This window comes from Schistocerca cancellata, chromosome 1 (genome assembly GCF_023864275.1).
Source record: "Schistocerca cancellata isolate TAMUIC-IGC-003103 chromosome 1, iqSchCanc2.1, whole genome shotgun sequence".
Taxonomy (NCBI): Eukaryota; Metazoa; Arthropoda; class Insecta; order Orthoptera; family Acrididae; genus Schistocerca; species Schistocerca cancellata.
In genome coordinates, this window is record NC_064626.1 from 1,152,012,325 (window position 1) to 1,152,031,959 (window position 19,635).

Genomic DNA, 19,635 nt, shown 5'->3' on the forward strand with positions numbered 1-19,635 from the left:
GATTATATAGAGGTAAACTTCTGCAACCACAACACAAGAGAATTCTGCAGGACCTTCTCAAGGAAGATCTGTGGGTACACACCTCAAAATTTGTGCTTCAGGAAACCAGATGCAAAACTAGCACTAACTAACCAAGAGAATTGTCAAGAACTGGCACGCTATTTCTCTACTCTCCTTAACTGCCCTGAACCTGTAACAAGATTTCCAGTACAGTACTGTACCTCCACCGAACCAGAATCACTCCCACCAACATGTGAAGAGATCAACAAACACGTACTTAAACTAAAACACCATAGGACATCTGGTGAAGATGGCATCATTGCAGAAGTGCTAAAGAATCTTGGACCAAGAGTTTACACAAATAATCTCTACCATCTGGCAAACAGAAAAACTTCCTGACAACAGGAAATGTGCTCTTATCCATCACTGCACAAGAAAGGAGATAGGATGGACGTGAACAACTGCAGAGGAATCTCCCTGCTACAAGTCACCTACAAAATTTTGCTTACTCCAGAGAACACAATAACAATTAGAATGCAAAATTGGTGAATACCAGGCAGACTTTTGCCGCAGTCGATCATGCACAGAACAGATCCTCAATCTGAAAACAATTTTAAAGTACAAAGCCATCAGGAATGCATCAATCATTTTGCCCCTTCATAGATTTCAAGAAAGCGTATGATTCTGTTGACCGACAATCCTTGTTCAACGAACAGTTCTCGGGGATCCAACCGGGTAGCATCATAATTTCTGCACAATATTTCGGCAGACATACACGCTGCCATCATCAGGTGGTTCCTGACGAATGCTGTGCTCTTCCTCTCGGCGCCCTATATATACTAGCCGTTACCCCCTCCACTGTTCCTCTCCTGGTGTCTTTGGTGCGGCCGGCACGGCGGCTACTGGACATGGTGGGGGAAGCGGTGCCTGGGTCTGAACTGGGGTCTGCAGTCTCTCTGCTGCCACCATCGGGGCAGTCTTCGATCCCTGGGACCGCATCTTTGTCTCCATGCTGAGTGAAGGGTCCAAAGCCTGACTAAATTGAAGGCTGCTGTCTTTATTAATTAGATCGTCCTGTAATCGGGTTTCAATGGCCTCTTTAGCAATGCAGTCCCAGAAGTAGGAGAATTGACAGAGTATTTTTGTTTTTTTATAGCCCGTAGTACAGCCAGTCTTTATACAATGGTCAACCACGGCTGATTTAGTGGCCTGGCATAATTCGGTATGGTGCTTGTATTTGTGGCACCTCTCTTCTACAGTGTGGACTGTCTCCCCAATGTATGATTTTCCGCACTAACAGGGAATTTGATAAAGCCTGGTTTTTGAAGGCCTAGGTTATCTTTCACTGAACCCAGTAGAGTCAAGGTTTTTGCAGGGCATGTGTATTCCGATCCACTGCAAAAACCTTTAGTATACTGGGTTCAGTGAAAGATGACCTAGGCCTTCAAAAACCAGGCGTTTATCAAATTCCCTGTCAGTGCGGAAAATCATACATTGGGGATACAGTCCGCACTGTAGAAGAGAGGTGCCGCGAACACAAGCGCCATACCGAATTACGCCAGGCCACTAAATCAGCCGTGGCTGACCACTGTATAAAGACTGGCCATACTATGGACTATGAAAAAAACAAAAATACTCTGTCAATCCTCCTACTTCTGGGACTTCATTACTAAAGAGGCCATCGAAATCAGACTATAGGACGATCTAATTAATAAAGACAGCAGCCTTCAACTTAGTCAGGCTTGGAACCCTGCACTCAGCATGGAGAGAAAGATACGGTCCCAGAGATCGAGGACCACCCCAGACAGCGGCAGCAGGGAGACTGCAGATCCCAGTGCAGACCCAGGTGCCACTTCCCCCACCACGTCCAGTAGCCGCTGCGCCGGCCGCACCAAAGAGACCAGGTGAGGAACGGTGCAGGGGGTAATGGCTAGTGTATATAGAGTGCCGAGAGGAACAGCACAGCATCCATCAGAAACCACCTGAAGATGGCAGCATGTACGTTTGCCGAAATATTGTGGAGAAATTACGACGCTACCCGGTTGGATACCCGAGAACTGTTCAAATTGGAAATACGCCGGGAAAACTTCAGATCGCAAATCCTTGTTCAACATTGTAGAAAACAGGGACTCAACCTAATCAGACAGACATTAGCTGACACGGCATCAAACGTTAAATTCATGGGTGAAATCTCTGATCCCTTCATGATCAAAACCAGAGTGTGCGAGGGTGACGGATTATCCCACTATTATTCAACCTAGTCCCGGACAAAGTAATGAGGGAATGGGAAAAAGAACTGAAAACTCAAGGACACTGGAAACCAACACACTGGGAAGATGCCGGGACAAAATAGAAATATCGAACCTAGCTTTCACAGATGATCTGGCCATACTATCAGACAACCGAGCAACAGCAATCAAATAAATAGAGGCGCTAAAAGAATGTGCAGAAAAAGTTGGGCTGCAAATCTCTTTCGAGAAGCCTGAATTTTTCTGCTCAAAATTAGACACAAAATATGGCAAAATAAACAGAGTTGCTCACTTCAAGTATCTAGGATACTTGAACCTACAGGAGGTGAAAAGATTGCACAGAAGACTGGACTACAAAAACTGAAGAGAGCGTGCAGCAAGACACAGCACGTATATAATAAAAACTGCATGTCCATTCACACAAAAGTCAGACACTACAACACAATAATCAAGCCTGAAATACTGTTTGCAAGTGAGACGCTAACACTCCATACGAAAAGTGACATGGAAAGCATACTGAAGGAAGAAAGGAAAATTGTGAGGAAAATTCTTAGCCCAAAGCTGACTGAAGAGGGATACAGATTACACCCTAGGAAAACTACAGAGAATATGTCAAACATATCAGCAGATGTCAGAGAAAGAAAGTTGAAGTTCTATGGGCAAGTCATTAGGCTATCACCAAAATACTCACCAAGAGAATTCTAACATACATACAAGAGGTAAAATAAACAATACCGTGAATCTCACAAGGCAAACTGGACCTAGAAGCAGCAAAAATCGACCCAATAGAAATTGAATACAGAAATGTATACAGGGACAAGATACACAAGTGGAATGTGAGGTCAGAGAATGCCATCCCAAAGAAACAAGGGACAAAGTGGACTGAAGATAGAAAGAGACTCCATGGAGAAAATGAGAGAATCATGTAATAGCTATTGGCAGATGAGAGCAGAAGTCTGAATTTTGTCTTCATGTGTTCCTTCACAGAGGATAATTAATGAATGTTGTTACCATTCTGTTGCTGTGTCACCATAAAGATGAATGACGTTAGTAGTAATGGTCTTGAAAATAGCTGAATTCAGTTAAATTTAACCAAACTACAGATACAGCTTGTAAATAGAATGATAATTTCCTTAGGTGAAAATTTTTTCCAGTATTTGCTGAAGAGACTCACTTCTCTACTAAAAACAAAGGGGGGGGGGGGGGTCAAGAACTAATCCACAGAACTGTTACATCACACCTCTCTTTATGTTATTTAATTATAAAACATATGCAAAATTTTAACGTTGCGACCTATCTGGTCCAGAATAACTTCCCTTGAATGTGACACGAATTCCAAAAACCTCACTCACACAGAATCCAGCTCACTCATCACATGATATACCAAGTTCCATAGATTGTTTCTAGACTTCAGTAAAGTTATTGATTCAGGACCATACCAAAATACACTAAAGAAAAAAAAAATCCATATTCTCTGTGTAACAAAGTTTGCAGCCAGGCTGAAAATTTGCTCACAGAGAGAATGTGGGTGAGCCTACAGGGAATGCTTGCTTCTGTTTAGCCTACATTCCTCTCAAGGGTACGGGATCCATATCATATTTGACTAATATGGGCCATCAGACACAAACAAATAAGGGTGATAGGCTTATTCGACGGGCAAGAGAGAATAACAGAAATGCTGAAAAATCTTCACTGGCAGATAATGTGAAAAATTATCTTTAGGAAACTATGGCAACTGGTTTTCAGGACATAAATTGTGAAAATTATAGAGGTGTCTCTTTATAGATTGCCGTTCATTTGTTAAAGTATGGTAAGACTAACAACAGCTTGCACAAAGACAAGTAATCAGTCTTTCAAATTGCATTCTTGAATGAAACAAGTAGGAACCTTAATAATATGGTACAATAAAAGAAAGTCTCTACAAAAAACTTCATAGTGATTCACACCACATAAATGTAGATTAGAGAAGTCTATGTTTCAGCATGTGCGGGTAGTTCCTGAGGAGATGATAATTGAATTGCACATTGTTTACTGTGGCTTTATATGCATCCTAAGCTGTGCTGATTTCTGTTACTAATTATACATAAATGGCAGCATTCTGTGTTTCAGATTGAAGAGGGGGTGTTAGCAGCAGATTACCCAAAGGTATGGACGTCAACATATCTAATGTTGGAACAGATGTTAGTCCGAAGAAATATCCTGCCATCAGTTTTAGAGAATGTTGAAATTGCTGATAAAGAAGCTTTTATATTGAATGACCATGAATGGAAAATGTTAGAAGATCTAGTGATGATCTTGGAACCATTCAAGGTAATTGAAGCAAAGTCGTAGCAAGTTTTCGGATTCGCTAAAACTAAAAACTCTTATTTTGTTGATTTCCATTCATGGAAATGCTTCATTTCAGGTTACCATTATGACGTTAAGTGAAGAGAAGATACCTCTCATATCACTTCTGAAGCCCCTCTTATGGCAGCTCAACAGTTCTCACCTTAAAGTTAAGGATACTGATACAGAATTTGCACAGAGCTTCAAAGCAACACTATCAGAAAGTCTTTCAGCCAGGTGAGTAGAAGCACTCTCACACACCTTACAGATACAATATCAGTTTCATTAGTAATTCTATGAATACTGATATACAATGATTGTTAGTTATTGAGTATGAGTAATTGTAATAATTGCAGCATCCTTCAGACATTTCTTAGAGACAAATGTAAGTCAACACATATATCTTTAACTTATAGCTTTTTGATTAGAATCTGTAATGATTTATGTGTTTGCCTGAATATTAAGACATACTTGGAACACACATCCTGCTCTGTTGTTTTGTAGTTTCTCCAAGCTTATATTAACAGTGTCACTGATGTCCATTTGTAATCACTTCAGTTACAGTCCCCTGTTTTTCATTGATGTTTGAAACTTCTTGGTGAATGTTTTGTAAAAATTAATCAACTTGAAGGTTTAGTACTAGCTGTCTTTCAACCCGGCAACTGGCTCACCCGTATCATGAAATCGTACTGTGTCATGGGGCAGCATATCATTTTTCACATACTCAAGGCATTAAATGCCAGAATTAGTCTGAATCATTGGAGATGTATTGGAGTAGCTGCATTTGAATATGTGATATTTTCCCACAGTTTTTATATATATATATCTAAAAACAAAGATGATGTGACTTACCAAACGAAAGCGCTGGCACGTCGATAGACACACAAACAAACACAAACATACACACAAAATTCTAGCTTTCGCAACCAGCGGTTGCTTCGTCAGGAAAGAGGGAAGGAGAGGGAAAGACGAAAGGATGTGGGTTTTAAGGGAGAGGGTAAGGAGTCATTCCAATCCCGGGAGCAGAAAGACTTACCTTAGGGGGAAAAAAGGACGGGTATACACTCTCGCGCGCACACACACACATATCCATCCACACATATACAGACACAAGCATACATACACAGAGGCAAAGAGTTTGGGCAGAGATGTCAGTTGAGGCGGAAGTGCAGAGGCAAAGATGATGTTGAATGACAGGTGAGATATGAGTGGCGGCAACTTGAAATTAGCGGAGATTGAGGCCTGGTGGATAACGGGAAGAGAGGATATATTGAAGAGCAAGTTCCCATCTCCAGAGTTCAGATAGGTTGGTGTTAGTGGGAAGTACCCAGATAACCCGGACGGTGTAACACTGTGCCAAGATGTGCTGGCCATGCACCAAGGCATGTTTAGCCACAGTGTGATCCTCATTACCAACAAACACTGTCTGCCTGTGTCCATTCATGCGAATGGACAGTTTGTTGCTGGTCATTCCCACATAGAATGTGTTACAGTGTAGGCAGGTCAGTTGGTAAACCACGTGAGTGCTTTCACACGTGGCTCTGCCTTTGATCGTGTATTTCTTCCGGGTTACAGGACTGGAGTAGGTGGTGGTGGGATGGTGCATGGGACAGGTTTTACACCGGGGGCGGTTACAAGGGTAGGAGCCAGAGGGTAGGGAAGGTGGTTTGGGGATTTCATAGGGATGAACTAAGAGGTTACGAAGGTTAGGTGGACGGCGGAAAGACACTCTTGGTGGAGTGGGGAGGATTTCATGAAGGATGGATCTCGTTTCAGGGCAGGATTTGAGGAAGTCGTATCCCTGCTGGAGAGCCACATTCAGAGTCTGATCCAGTCCCGGAAAGTATCCTGTCACAAGTGGGGCACTTTTGGGGTTCTTCTGTGGAAGGTTCCGGGTTTGAGGAGATGAAGAAGTGGCTCTGGTTATTTGCTTCTGTACCAGGTCGGGAGGGTAGTTACGGGATGCAAAAGCTGTTTTCAGGTTGTTGGTGTAATGGTTCAGGGATTCCGGACTGGAGCAGATTCGTTTGCCATGAAGACCTAGGCTGTAGGGAAGGGACCGTTTGATGTGGAATGGGTGGCAGCTGTCATAATGGAGGTACTGTTGCTTGTTGGTGGGTTTGATGTGGACGGACGTGTGAAGCTGGCCATTGGACAGGTGGAGGTCAACATCAAGGAAAGTGGCATGGGATTTGGAGTAGGACCAGGTGAATCTGATGGAACCAAAGGAGTTGAGGTTGGAGAGGAAATTCTGGAGTTCTTCTTCACTGTGAGTCCAGATCATGAAGATGTCATCAATAAATCTGTACCAAACTTTGGGTTGGCAGGCCTGGGTAACCAAGAAGGCTTCCTCTAAGCGACCCATGAATAGGTTGACGTACGAGGGGGCCATCCTGGTACCCATGGCTGTTCCCTTTAATTGTTGGTATGTCTGGCCTTCAAAAGTGAAGAAGTTGTGGGTCAGGATGAAGCTGGCTAAGGTAATGAGGAAAGAGGTTTTAGGTAGAGCGGCAGGTGATCGGCGTGAAAGGAAGTGCTCCATCGCAGCGAGGCCCTGGATGTGCGGGATATTTGTGTATAAGGAAGTGGCATCAATGGTTACAAGGATGGTTTCCAGGGGTAACAGATAGGATAAGGATTCCAGGCGTTCGAGAAAGTGGTTGGTGTCTTTGATGAAGGATGGGAGACTGCATGTAATGGGTTGAAGGTGTTGATCTACGTAGGCAGAGGTACGTTCTGTGGGGGCTTGGTAACCAGCTACAATGGGGCGGCCGGGATGATTGGGTTTGTGAATTTTAGGAAGAAGGTAGAAGGTAGGGGTGTCGGTAGGGTCAGGAGGTTGATGGAGTCAGGTGAAAGGTTTTGTAGGGGGCCTAAGGTTCTGAGGATTCCTTGAAGCTCCACCTGGACATCAGGAATGGGATTACCTTGGCAAACTTTGTATGTGGTGTTGTCTGAAAGCTGACGCAGTCCCTCAGCCACATACTCCCAACGATCAAGTACCACGGTCGTGGAACCCTTGTCCGCCGGAAGGATGACGATAGATCGGTCAGCCTTCAGATCACGAATAGCCTGGGCTTCAGCAGTGGTGATGTTGGGAGTAGGATTAAGGTTTTTTAAGAAGGATTGAGAGGCAACGCTGGAAGTCAGAAATTCCTGGAAGATTTGGAGAGGGTGATTTTGAGGAAGAGGAGGTGGGTCCTGCTGTGACGGAGGATGGAACTGTTCCAGGCAGGGTTCAATTTGGATAGTGTCTTAGGGAGTAGGATTAGGATCATTTTTCTTCGTGGCAAAGTGATATTTCCAGCAGAGAGTACAAGTGTAGGACAGTAAATCTTTGACGAGGGCTGTTTGGTTGAATCAGGGAGTGGGGCTGAAGGTGAGGCCTTTGGATAGGACAGAGGTTTCGGATTGGGAGAGAGGTTTGGAGGAAAGGTTAACTACTGAATTAGGGTGTTGTGGTTCCAGATTGTGTTGATTGGAATTTTGAGGTTTTGGAGGGAGTGGAGCTGGAAGTGGGAGATTGAGTAGATGGGAGAGACTGGGTTTGTGTGCAATGAGAGGAGGTTGAGGTTTGCTGGAAAGGTTGTGAAGGGTGAGTGAGTTGCCTTTCCGGAGGTGGGAAACCAGGAGATTGGATAGTTTTTTGAGGTGAAGGGTGGCATGCTGTTCTAATTTGCGGTTGGCCTGTAGGAGGATGCTCTGAACAGCCGGTGTGGATGTGGGAGAGGAAAGATTGAGGACTTTTATTAAGGATAGGAGTTGACGGGTGTGCTCATTAGCTGAGTTGATGTGTAGGTGAAGGATTAGGTGGGTGAGGGCAATGGATTGTTCAGTTTGGAACTGGTATAGGGACTAATGGAAAGAAGAGTTGCAGCCAGAGATGGGAACTTTAAGTGTGAGGCCTTTGGGGGTAATGCCAAATGTCAGACAAGCCTGAGAAAATAAAATATGCGAGCGTAATCTGGCTAGGGTGAAGGCATGTTTGCGGAGGGAATGTAAATAAAACTTAATGGGGTCGTTGTGGGGATGTTGTGAGGGTGACATGGTATTAGAAGGTGGAAAGTGAAACATGAGGTTGAAATGAAAATGAAAATAAAAATATATGGGAAGAGATAAAGGTGAACTATAAAGTAACTGGAGATCTGTTGTGAAAAAAGGCGAAAAAGTGTTGGTTGTGTTGATCCTGTCGTGAACTTGGGTTGGTAGACAACGATGTGCACAAAGGTTAGGTGGTTGTGTTGCCGCCAAAACACGTTAAAGGATGGAGAAATTTGGGAAAATTTCGAAAAAACTGTGTGTAAATTTATTAAAAGGAGTGGTTTTGTGGTGGCAGATTATGAAAATGAGGCTAACAATTGTCTGGCGAAGAAATAATGACGTTAAAGCCTGTGGGAAGCGGCTAAAAATTATCAGTGATGTGGGAAAAACGGAAATGGAAATAAAGCGAAAGTTATCAGAACTAGCCGAAATGGTTGTTTAATAGGTGAAAGGAAATGTTTGTGAACTAGAAACGGTGGATTTTATAGCAGCGATAGTGTTGAAAGCGGAAAAAAAATTTTTTGGTTACGGTTTGGAAGTGGATGACGTATTATTGAGTATGCTAAACATGCCTTGGTGCACGGCCAGCACATCTTGGCACAGTGTTACACCGTCCGGGTTATCTGGATACTTCCCACTAACACCAACCTATCCGAACTCCGGAGATGGGAACTTGCTCTTCAATATATCCTCTCTTCCCGTTATCCACCAGGCCTCAATCTCCGCTAATTTCAAGTTGCGGCCACTCATATCTCACCTGTCATTCAACATCATCTTTGCCTCTGCACTTCCGCCTCGACTGACATCTCTGCCCAAACTCTTTGCCTCTGTATATGTCTGCTTGTGTCTGTATATGTGTGGATGGATATGTGTGGGTGTGCGAGTGTATATCCGTCCTTTTTTCCCCCTAAGGTAAGTCTTTCCGCTCCCGGGATTGGAATGACTCCTTACTCTCCCCCTTAAAACCCAAATCCTTTAGTCTTTCCCTCTCCTTCCCTCTTTCCTGACGAAGCAACCGCTGGTTGCGAACGCTAGAATTTTGTGTGTATGTTTGTGTGTCTATCGACATGCCAGCGCTTTCGTTTGGTAAGTCACATCATCTTTGTTTGTAGATATATTTTTTCCCACGTGGAATGTTTCCCTCTATTGTATTCATATATATATAATATATATATACCTGTCCCATGCACCCTCCCACCACCACCTACTCCAGTCCTGTAACCCGGAAGGTGTACACGATCAAAGGCAGAGGATCTGTCCTTTTTCTCCCCTAAGGCAAGTCTTTCCGCTCCCGGGATTGGAATGACTCCTTACCCTCTCCCTTAAAACCCAAATCCTTTCATCTTTCCCTCTCCTTCCCTCTTTCCTGGCGAGGCAATATATATATATATTTCCTGACGAGGCAACCGTTGGTTGCGAAAGCTAGATTTTTAAAGCTAGATTTTGTGTTTATGTTTGTGTGTCTATCGACCTGCCAGCGCTTTTGTTTGGTAAGTCTCATCAAAGATGATGAGACTTACCAAACAAAAGCGCTGGCAGGTCGATAGACACACAAACATAAACACAAAATCTAGCTTTAAAAATCTAGCTTTCGCAACCAACGGTTGCCTCGTCAGGAAAGAGGGAAGGAGAAGGAAAGACAAAAGGATATGGGTTTTAAGGGAGAGGGTAAGGAGTCATTCCAATCCCGGGGAGCGGAAAGACTTACCTTAGGGGGAAAAAAGGACAGGTATACACTCGCGCACACACACACATATCCATCCGCATATACACAGACACAAGCAGACATTTTTGTGTGTATGTTTGTGTTTGTTTGTGTGTCCATCGAAAAATGTCTGCTTGTGTCTGTGTATATGCGGATGGATATGTGTGTGTGTGCGCGAGTGTATACCTGTCCTTTTTTCCCCCTAAGGTAAGTCTTTCCGCTCCCGGGATTGGAATGACTCCTTACCCTCTCCCTTAAAACCCATATCCTTTTGTCTTTCCTTCTCCTTCCCTCTTTCCTGACGAGGCAACCGTTGGTTGCGAAAGCTAGATTTTTGTGTATATATATATATATATATATATATATATATATATATATATATATATATATATATATATATATATATATATATTGTCAGTAAATAATGATACTGCCATGTACAAGAAGTTTGAAAAGTCCAAACCATTCTCTCAATATGATAGATGGTGCATTTCTCCTGGCTCAGCACACCAATATGCCCCAATTCTGTCATTCTGGTGTAGACTTGGGTCAGACTGTTGTAGCAGTCTTTGACATCTCTTTAATATGATATCAAATTATTATTATTGCAGCTTATTCTGATTTCACAGAATAGTGTCTTAATGTCAGAGGTGTAGTATAATCAATCTGTAAGTTCGATCCTCTCTTTTCATCCTTATTCCTCCCATGCAGCCTAAATATCACATTATAATACTTCTGTTGTGGTATAAGTGTTTCTGTGTATAGCAGGGTAATTTCTTCAATGTTGTGGACCCGCGTAATCTCAAACATAATTTTTATTGCAAGGAAGGGGGGAAAATACTGATGATATGCCACATGTATAAATTTCTTTTTGTTATAGATACAGTGATCCTGCAGTTGATGTATTGCTTCAGACTGCCACCACCTTAGATCCACGTTTTAAATTACTTCCGTACGCTACCGAAGAAGACAAGAGCATTATTTCAGGACCAATGAAACAAATGTTAATATCATATGTTGAAGAAGAACGTGGGTGTCCTACTGGAGAAGAATCTCCAAGCAAAAAAAGCAGGTTATCAGGTGTGTATTTTAAATTAATAAATGTTCAGTGGTGTTTCTTAAAAAGCCCTAATGTGCAAACCAAATGCACCAGTCTTTCTCAAGATGAATAACCAAGTATGTTTTCTTAGTCCAGTCCTTCAGTATGTTCGTGCAACAGTTAAGAGACAAACCCCTGAGTTCAGATATATGTATTGAGTGTCCAGGATTTCTGTAATTGGTTCCTGTAGCAAAAATATGTAATTTCATATGTTTTCCTAGAGCAACCTGCCTTGAAACTGATAAAGTTTTCTTCAGTGATGTCACCTTCACAAATTTCAAATAACTGCACCAGTGCTTTCTTTATCAAGTCCTACACACATTTCAGGATAAATTCATTATCAACAGTCAGATTTCCAAACGTGCAGAATTATCCATGTTTATACAGGGTGTTACAAAAAGGTACGGCCAAACTTTCGGGAAACATTCCTCACACACAAAGAAAGAAAATATGTTATGTGGACATGTGTCTGGAAATGCTTACTTTCCATGTTAGAGCTCATTTTATTACTTCTCTTCAAATCACATTAATCATGGAATGGAAACACACAGCAACAGAAGGTATCAGCGTGATTTCAATCACTTTGTTACAGGAAATGTTCAAAATGTCCTCCTTTAGCGAGGATACATGCATCCACCCTCCGTCGCATGGAATCCCTGATGCGCTGATGCAGCCCTGGAGAATGGCAGCCATCCACAATATGAGCACGAAGAGTCTCTACATTTGGTACCGGGATTGCGTAGACAAGAGCTTTCAATTGCCCCCATAAATGAAAGTCAAGAGGGTTGAGGTCAGGAGAGTGTGGAGGCCATCGAATTGGTCCGCCTCTACCAATCCATCGGTCACCGAATCTGTTGTTGAGAAGTGTACAAACACTTCGACTGAAATGTGCAGGAGTTCCATTGTGCATGAACCACATGTTGTGTCGCATTTGTAAAGGCACAGGTTCTAGTAGCACAGGTAGAGTATCCCTTATGAAATCATGATAACGTGCTCCATTCAGCATAGATGGAGGAACATGGGGCCCAATCAAGACATCACCAACAATGCCTGCCCAAACGTACTGTAGAGCAATGAGTCGCATATCAACACAAGCACCGAAGTCAACATTACCTTCCTCCAATTGGGCCAACTGGCGGTGAATCGATAAAATACAGTACATACTGACGAAACTAAAATGAGCTCTAACATGGAAATTAAGTGTTTCCGCACACATGTTCACATATCATCTTTTCTTTATTTGTGTGTGAGGAATGTTTCCTGAAAGTTTGGCCATACCTTTTTGTAACACCCTGTATAGACACCCATGAAACGTGTACTTCATAACTATTTTACACTAAAACATCAGACTATGTGCATTCTGTAAAAAAAAAGTATGCTTATTCAGTAATTAACACTTTATGGAAAATAAAATGAATTTTTTCGTTCTGGCTGAGTGAGGTGGTGCAGTGGTGAGACAATTGACTTTTATTCTGAAGGCTGACAGTTTGAGTCCCTGTCCAGCCATACAGTTTTAGGTTTTCCCATAGGTACCCTAAATCATTTAGTGCAAGTGGTAGGATGATTGCTTTGAAAAATAAATGGCCAATACCCTTTCACATCCATCCCTCAGTCCAAGCCTGTGTTCCATCTCAAATGACCTTATTGTCGACAAGACAATAAACTTTAATCTTTCTTGTTTTGTTTATTCTTAAATGTATCATCGAGGTCTGTTCTGAGTCCCATAAGTACAGAATTTTATTACAGTGTTTTACGTAACTTTCCCATCTTTATTCCCCATACTAAGTGAATAATTTTATTTAGGGGCATTAAGCAAAAGAATTAATTGAGAACCATTTGCACAAGTACTGTGCTAAGATGTAATCACTGATATAATACAGAATTAACATCTGCTTTGTGTAGGCTACTGGAAATTTTCCATGTCTATTCCATAGACAAATTCGTAAAAAAGGCGGGCCCTAGTTTTTAAGTGTAGTTGCATGGGTATTACTAAAAATAATATGGTAAGTAATGTTTACACTGATCACCTATACTTATCCTGTAAACTGAATCGTTCCATATCATTTCAGTGAAAGAATCATTCAAGTGATCTATCACACATGTAACTAAATAACTAATTACATATGTGCATACATCAATATGTTCTATTCAGTAGCATTTCATATAACAGAGAGGAGGAATATCATGAAATTGTTCCAATCGGCTTAGAAAAACCTCAGGCAGCTTGAAAAGAGATGAAAGACGGAAAGGTAGCGGGAAGATATAAATGCAGAATTATTGAAATACAGTAGCCTGATCCTACAATGGAGACTGTTACACACATTAAATTAATACTGCAAAAGAGAAAGGCACCAGATTCTTGAAAGACAGCAGAATCAATATCCTTGTTTAAGAAAAGGCTGCAGAGATAGTGGAAATACTTAAATTTCACAGATAAATTGCATTCAACAATAATACAAGGTGACTTACAAAATTTCTCTCGCACATGTGTGCCCCCCACCCCCTTACACACACACACACACACACACACACACACACACACACACACACACACACACACACACAGAGAGAGAGAGAGAGAGAGAGAGAGAGAGAGAGAGATAATGAAAATCAGTAGTCAGAAATCTTTATAAGGGCAGGAGGAACAAAGATTAAAGGAATTTTAACAAGGAAGGTTATCCAATATCACTTTTTTTCTCCCTCACAGAAATGACATAATTGCACACGGGGGCACTGTGAAGATAAGGGTAGCAGATTACCAGAAGGAAATATTTTAAGTAGTTTACACCGATGAGGCTTAGTTCTCCAAGAAACGGAAGATGACTTCCAAGGAAGACGTCATCACTTTATCATGTGTACAAGCATTATGATTATGTGATTTCCAGAAAAGAGTAAAGTAATTGCCTTTCTGTGGTAAGGATTCAATAAGAATTGAAGTCACTGTACATGGAGAGGTCCCCAGCGATGGGATTGATCTTTTGAAACCACCTGTTTGCTGGTGTATGTTAGGGTCCTAGGTATCAAACACCATAAAGTCATTCACCGTGGTGGCCCCTCATTTATGAGTAATCAATGTAAAAGAATTTCTCCTGATAGTCTAGTGTGTTGTTATTTACGCAGTCATTTGGAGTGGCGTGGTGTCTCATACAAGGCTGATATGCTGGAGGGGATGGGTTGAGATCCCATTGGATGCTTTTTAAATTTTTACCAAAATTATTTCCCTCATTCTTTTTATTTGTTTAACTGGTTCAAATGTACATTTTTTTCTAACCCTTTGCTACATCATTTTAATAATTGTATTACATTTCCTCTCATTTTTGTCTTCCTATCATTCTTTTTTCATTTGGAATCTTTGTCGGTATGGTTTTAATTATTTTATTTATATATTGTAATATTTAATCATTTAGAAATACCGATGCATCAGTTAAACAACAGAAGGTGAAATAATATACCAGAATTTGTATTGGTTATGCAATAGTTCAAGACTTTATTTTTCATTGTGACTTGCACATTTTTTTGGGTAGTAATCGTCTTATAAACATTGAAAACATAAACTGTTCTTGCACCATGGACAACATCTTCATGTTTAGTAATTTGTGATTATCTTGAAGTAATTCAGATGTGATCTGGAGTTTTTTATCATATTTTTCACCTGATGAATGATACAGAGGAGTACATTTTGGAGAAATAATTTTCACAGTGCAAATAACTTTTACAGAATTATTCACAAATATTAAGCATATAATGAGCTGTCCGTCGGACTACTCTATGAATCTACAAGTAACAAAAAATTATCTTGTTCGGTGTACGGTTTCATTTCAGATTACAGTATTGTTTCTCTGACAGAATTACAATGTCATCGGCAAACCACAAAGTTTTTATTTCTTTTCCATGGATTTTAATTCTTACTCCAAATTTTTCTTTTGTTTCCTTTACTGCTTGCTCAATGTACAGAATGAATACAATCAGGGACAGGCTACAAACTTGTCTCACTCCCTTCCCAAACATTGCTTCCCTTTCATGCCCTTGACTCTTATAACTGCCATCTGGTTTCTGTACAAATTGTAAAGAGCCCTTTGTTTCCTGTATTTGACCCCTGCCACCTTCAGAATTTGAAAGAGAATATTCTGGTCAACATTGTCAGAAGCTTTCTCTATGCCTACAAATGCTAGAAACATAGGTTTGCCTTTTCCTTTATCTATTTTCTAAGATAAGTCGTATGGTTAGTATTGCTTCATGTGTTCCAACATTTCAACGGAATCCAAACTGGTCTTCCCCAAGGCCGGGTTCTACCAGTTTTTCCATTCGTCTGTAAAGAATTCGTGTTAGTATTTTGCAGCCGTGACTTATTAAACTGATAGTTCAGTAATTTTCACACCTGTCAACACCTGCTTTCTTTGGGATTGGAATTACTGTATTCTTCTTGAAGTCTGAGGGTATTTTGCCTGTCTCATATATCTTGCTCACCAGATGGTAGAGTTTTGTCAGGACTGTCTCTCCCAAGGCTGTCAGTAATTCTAATGGAATGTTGTTGACTCCTGGGACCTTGTTATGACTCAGGTCTTTCAGTGCTCTGTCAAACTCTTCACGCAATATCATATCTCCCATTTCATCTTCATTTACATCCTCTTCCAATCGCCCTTGTGTAGACCCTCTATATACTCCTTCCACCTCTCTGCTTACCCTTCTTTGCTTAGAACTGTGTTTCCATCTGAGCTCTTGATATTCATACAAGTGGTTCTCTTTTCTGCAAAGGTCTCTTTAATTTTCCTGTAGGCAGTATCTATCTTACCCCATTGATAAATGCTTCTACATTCTTACATTTGTCCCCTAGACATCCCTGCTTAGCCATTCTGCAAGGCCATTTACTAAACAATAGTTGTATAAGATAGGATATAATTTCTGGCTGATAGTGAAAACATTACAGTAGTAAACCTGTATTACTTTGGCTTCATTTGGCCCATTATAGTGAGACTGTAAAATTAAATGATTGGTGGAAGCATTAAACATTCCAATATCGTGAACTGCAACATATTGCTCAATACGTTTTTGATGTATACCTTAGCAATACAGGCAGGCCCTAACTGCAGTATCATCATTTGGAATTTTTGGTTATTTAAACCGGTAGCTGCTGCTCTGTAAACAAACATCTCTTAACAACTTGTCTTTTCAGTGTCCATGTAGACTTTTACATTGTTTTATAAAACCATAGATGTATAGTATTATTAAAAAAAGATCTATTTAAAGACTTTATCACAGTTGTGAAAGTAAAATATGCTGACAGAAAAGATTGTATTAACAAACCATAATAGTTGTAGATGTTTGACAGTGTGTGTATGATTTTTGTAAGTACAGAACAGACATATTCCATTACTAATGACATTAATGTTTGCTAATTTGTTTAGGTATGGAGTTCCTATTGGGAGATCTTTGCACAGGTCAGTCTGGCATGCCAGCTGAGGAACGAGCAAATCTGGAATTAGTGCAATATCAGTCAGAAAGTGCAGCTGCCCTCGACCAGTGCCCACTAACGTGGTGGGCACGAGCTGCAGCAAAATGCCCAAACTTGGCACGCCTTGCTCGCAAATATAACTGTGTTCCTGCTTCATCAGTTCCACCTGGCCGAATTCCTGTGGAAAACCAAGTACTGTTTCACAAACGGAGGGCTAATCTGTCGCCAGAATTAGTTGATAAACTTCTTTTTCTCAATGGAAACCATGTGGTGTGAACAGTTGCTTCCAGTTTTTGAGTCTTTGCAGTGATTGCAAATCACTTTTATTAAAAGCTGTTCAGTTTGTGTGTACTTCTGTAAAGCTGTTTAAAACAATGAATGATGGAGTCACATATTGTGAAGACTTTTATGGTGCTGTGAACGCCTTGATGCCTCTCTGTGTGTGTGTGTGTGTGTGTGTGTGTGTGTGTGTGTGTGTGTGTGTGTGTGTGTGTGTCCTATAGAGAACAGTAAGACATTCTGTGAAAGTCATTTACTGTTTGTTACCATTACAAGTCAACAACTGAACAGAATCCTTTTTGTGCTTAAGGTAAGAGACTGTGCAAAAACTAACTTATGTAATGTCTAGTGTTCATGTTTCATAAAATGCTGTGGGAAGGGTTAGAGTGGATAATATTTGTACTTTGCAGTGTAAGAGTCTGTATAGAGATTTTACCTTTGCGTGGTGTTCTTTTTTTTTTTTTTTTTTTTTCCAGTACTGCCTCTCTCTCTTCCCACTTTACAAAAATGTACCTGTCATGTTTTAAAACAAACTGTACTGTTAAATATGGTATGTGAAAATTTATATGTAATGACGTGAAATATAGTGTGACACTGTATTTTGTGGAGTTATGCTTTTTGAAACCCTATTATCTGGGGAAAATTGTAACATATTGCAGATATTATGAAGATATTCTGCATATGCAGGGTAATTTATCTATGTTCCTCTCTGTCTCTTCTTCTCATTGAGTACAGTAGCTTGTCACACCATAACCCTGACAAAACCCATAGGTTCCAAAAGTACTACGCTATGTTAATGATAGCAAGACAATATCTATTCTATCTTAGATACAAGGTTTTTGTAAACATGAAGTGTGTCATAATGTCAGTCTTTTGCTAGAATGAAGTAATTGTGAATGATACACTAGTTTTGAAATTTGCTGTTGCTAAAAAAACTACCTTGCATTTAAGCACTTATTTCCTAATGGCTGTCAATTTGTTTATTGATTATTTCTGTTTATTCTAATGGCTGTCAATTTGTTTATTGATTATTTCTGTTTATTATTAGAAGTTCTACGAATTTCTCAAATGCTATATAAATTTTACATAGATAAGCAATTGTATTTTTATGTACAACCATTAAAAGAATAATGTTTGTTGGATGCCACTCACTGAAGCTGTATGATAAATATAATGTATATATGAAATTCTAATTTTATGTAACTTAAAACTTTTGTATACAGATATACCAGGAATTACCAGTATTTTATAGATCTCTTCTACAAACAAGTCACTCTGAATAAATCAGTAGAAATATTCAAAGATTATTTTGAACTACAGTGTGTGTAAGTATTAGCCCCATACATAATATACCAAAGCAAGTCCATGCAGTGAATGGTTTCAGTGCTGTACTGAAGGTGCTGCTCTTCATCAGACCAGTTTGCCTACACGTGAAAATTATCTATTCAAATCAGTATACCAGATACGTTATGTGATCAAAAGTACCCGGACACCTGGCTGAAAATGACTTACAAGTTCGTAACGCCCTCCATTGGTAAATGCTGGAATTCTATATGGTGTTGGCTCACCCTTAGCCTTGATGACAGCTTCCACTCTCACTGGCATATGTTGAATCAGCTGCTGGGAGGTTTCTTGGAGAATTGCAGCCCATTCTTCACCGCGTGCTGCACTGAGAAGAGGTATCAATGTCGGTCGATGAGGACTGGCACGAAGTCGGCATTCCAAAATATCCCAAAGGTGTTCTATAGGATTCAGGTCAGGACTCTCTGCAGGTGAGTCCATTACAGAGATGTTATTGCCATGTAACCACAGGCTGTGCATTATGAACAGGTGTTCGATTGTGTTGAAAAATGCAATCGTCATCCCTGAATTGCTCTTCAACAGTGGGAACCAAGGAGGTGCTTAAAACATCAATGTAGGCCTGTGCTTTGATAGTACCACACAAAACAACGAGGAGTGCAAGCCCCCTCCATGAAAACCACGACACACCATAACACCACCGCCTCCGAACTTCAGAGAAGGAAGCAGGGACCAGAACTTGTGGTTGTTGCTGGCGGCTCCGTTTCATCCCCTCATGTGGCGTATCCTGTGTGTCCCAGTGGCAGTGCTCAACTGCAAATGACACTGCTACAAAATCTGCAGTTATTTATACCAAGTAGCAGCCATTGTGGCACTCTTGGCCGTGTAATTGGAAACATGACCGAAATACCGATGTTGGAGACACCACCTGTCCTGTCACATTTTACTGCTGCATTGGAAAGTTAATGCAAAGTGGGACCAGCCCGTCCCACAAGTTTCACACGCTTGCTGTCTTAACCCAAATGGCGACACACTGTACTCACTGGCGGCTAATCCAATGTTCCGTTGCAGCTTCTGACAAAATTTACTCTTAATCTGTTAATGGTAGTACACTTTATTGATTTCAATAACTGCTGATGGTGAATGGAGGGGAAACATGTAACACATCGCATTCCGTAAATCCTTT

General features: G+C 40.8%; 2 protein-coding genes across 3 annotated transcripts in view; both read left to right on the forward strand.

Moving 5' to 3' along the window:
- Positions 1-18,146, forward strand: part of LOC126093091 (E3 SUMO-protein ligase ZBED1) — a 65,851-nt gene extending 47,705 nt beyond the window's left edge. Inside the window, exons 3-6 of one of the 2 annotated variants that reach the window (XM_049908697.1) lie at positions 4,344-4,559; positions 4,654-4,811; positions 11,201-11,400; positions 16,825-18,146. In XM_049908697.1, the coding sequence (XP_049764654.1) occupies positions 4,344-4,559; positions 4,654-4,811; positions 11,201-11,400; positions 16,825-17,147 (897 nt within the window). In that variant the 3' untranslated portion in view covers positions 17,148-18,146. The remainder of the gene's footprint in view (positions 1-4,343; positions 4,560-4,653; positions 4,812-11,200; positions 11,401-16,824) is intronic. The other variant, XM_049908698.1, reaches the window with a different exon arrangement.
- LOC126093133 (60S ribosomal protein L24) overlaps positions 1-19,635 on the forward strand; it is a 104,720-nt gene that overhangs the window by 7,423 nt on the left and 77,662 nt on the right. The window lies entirely within an intron of this gene.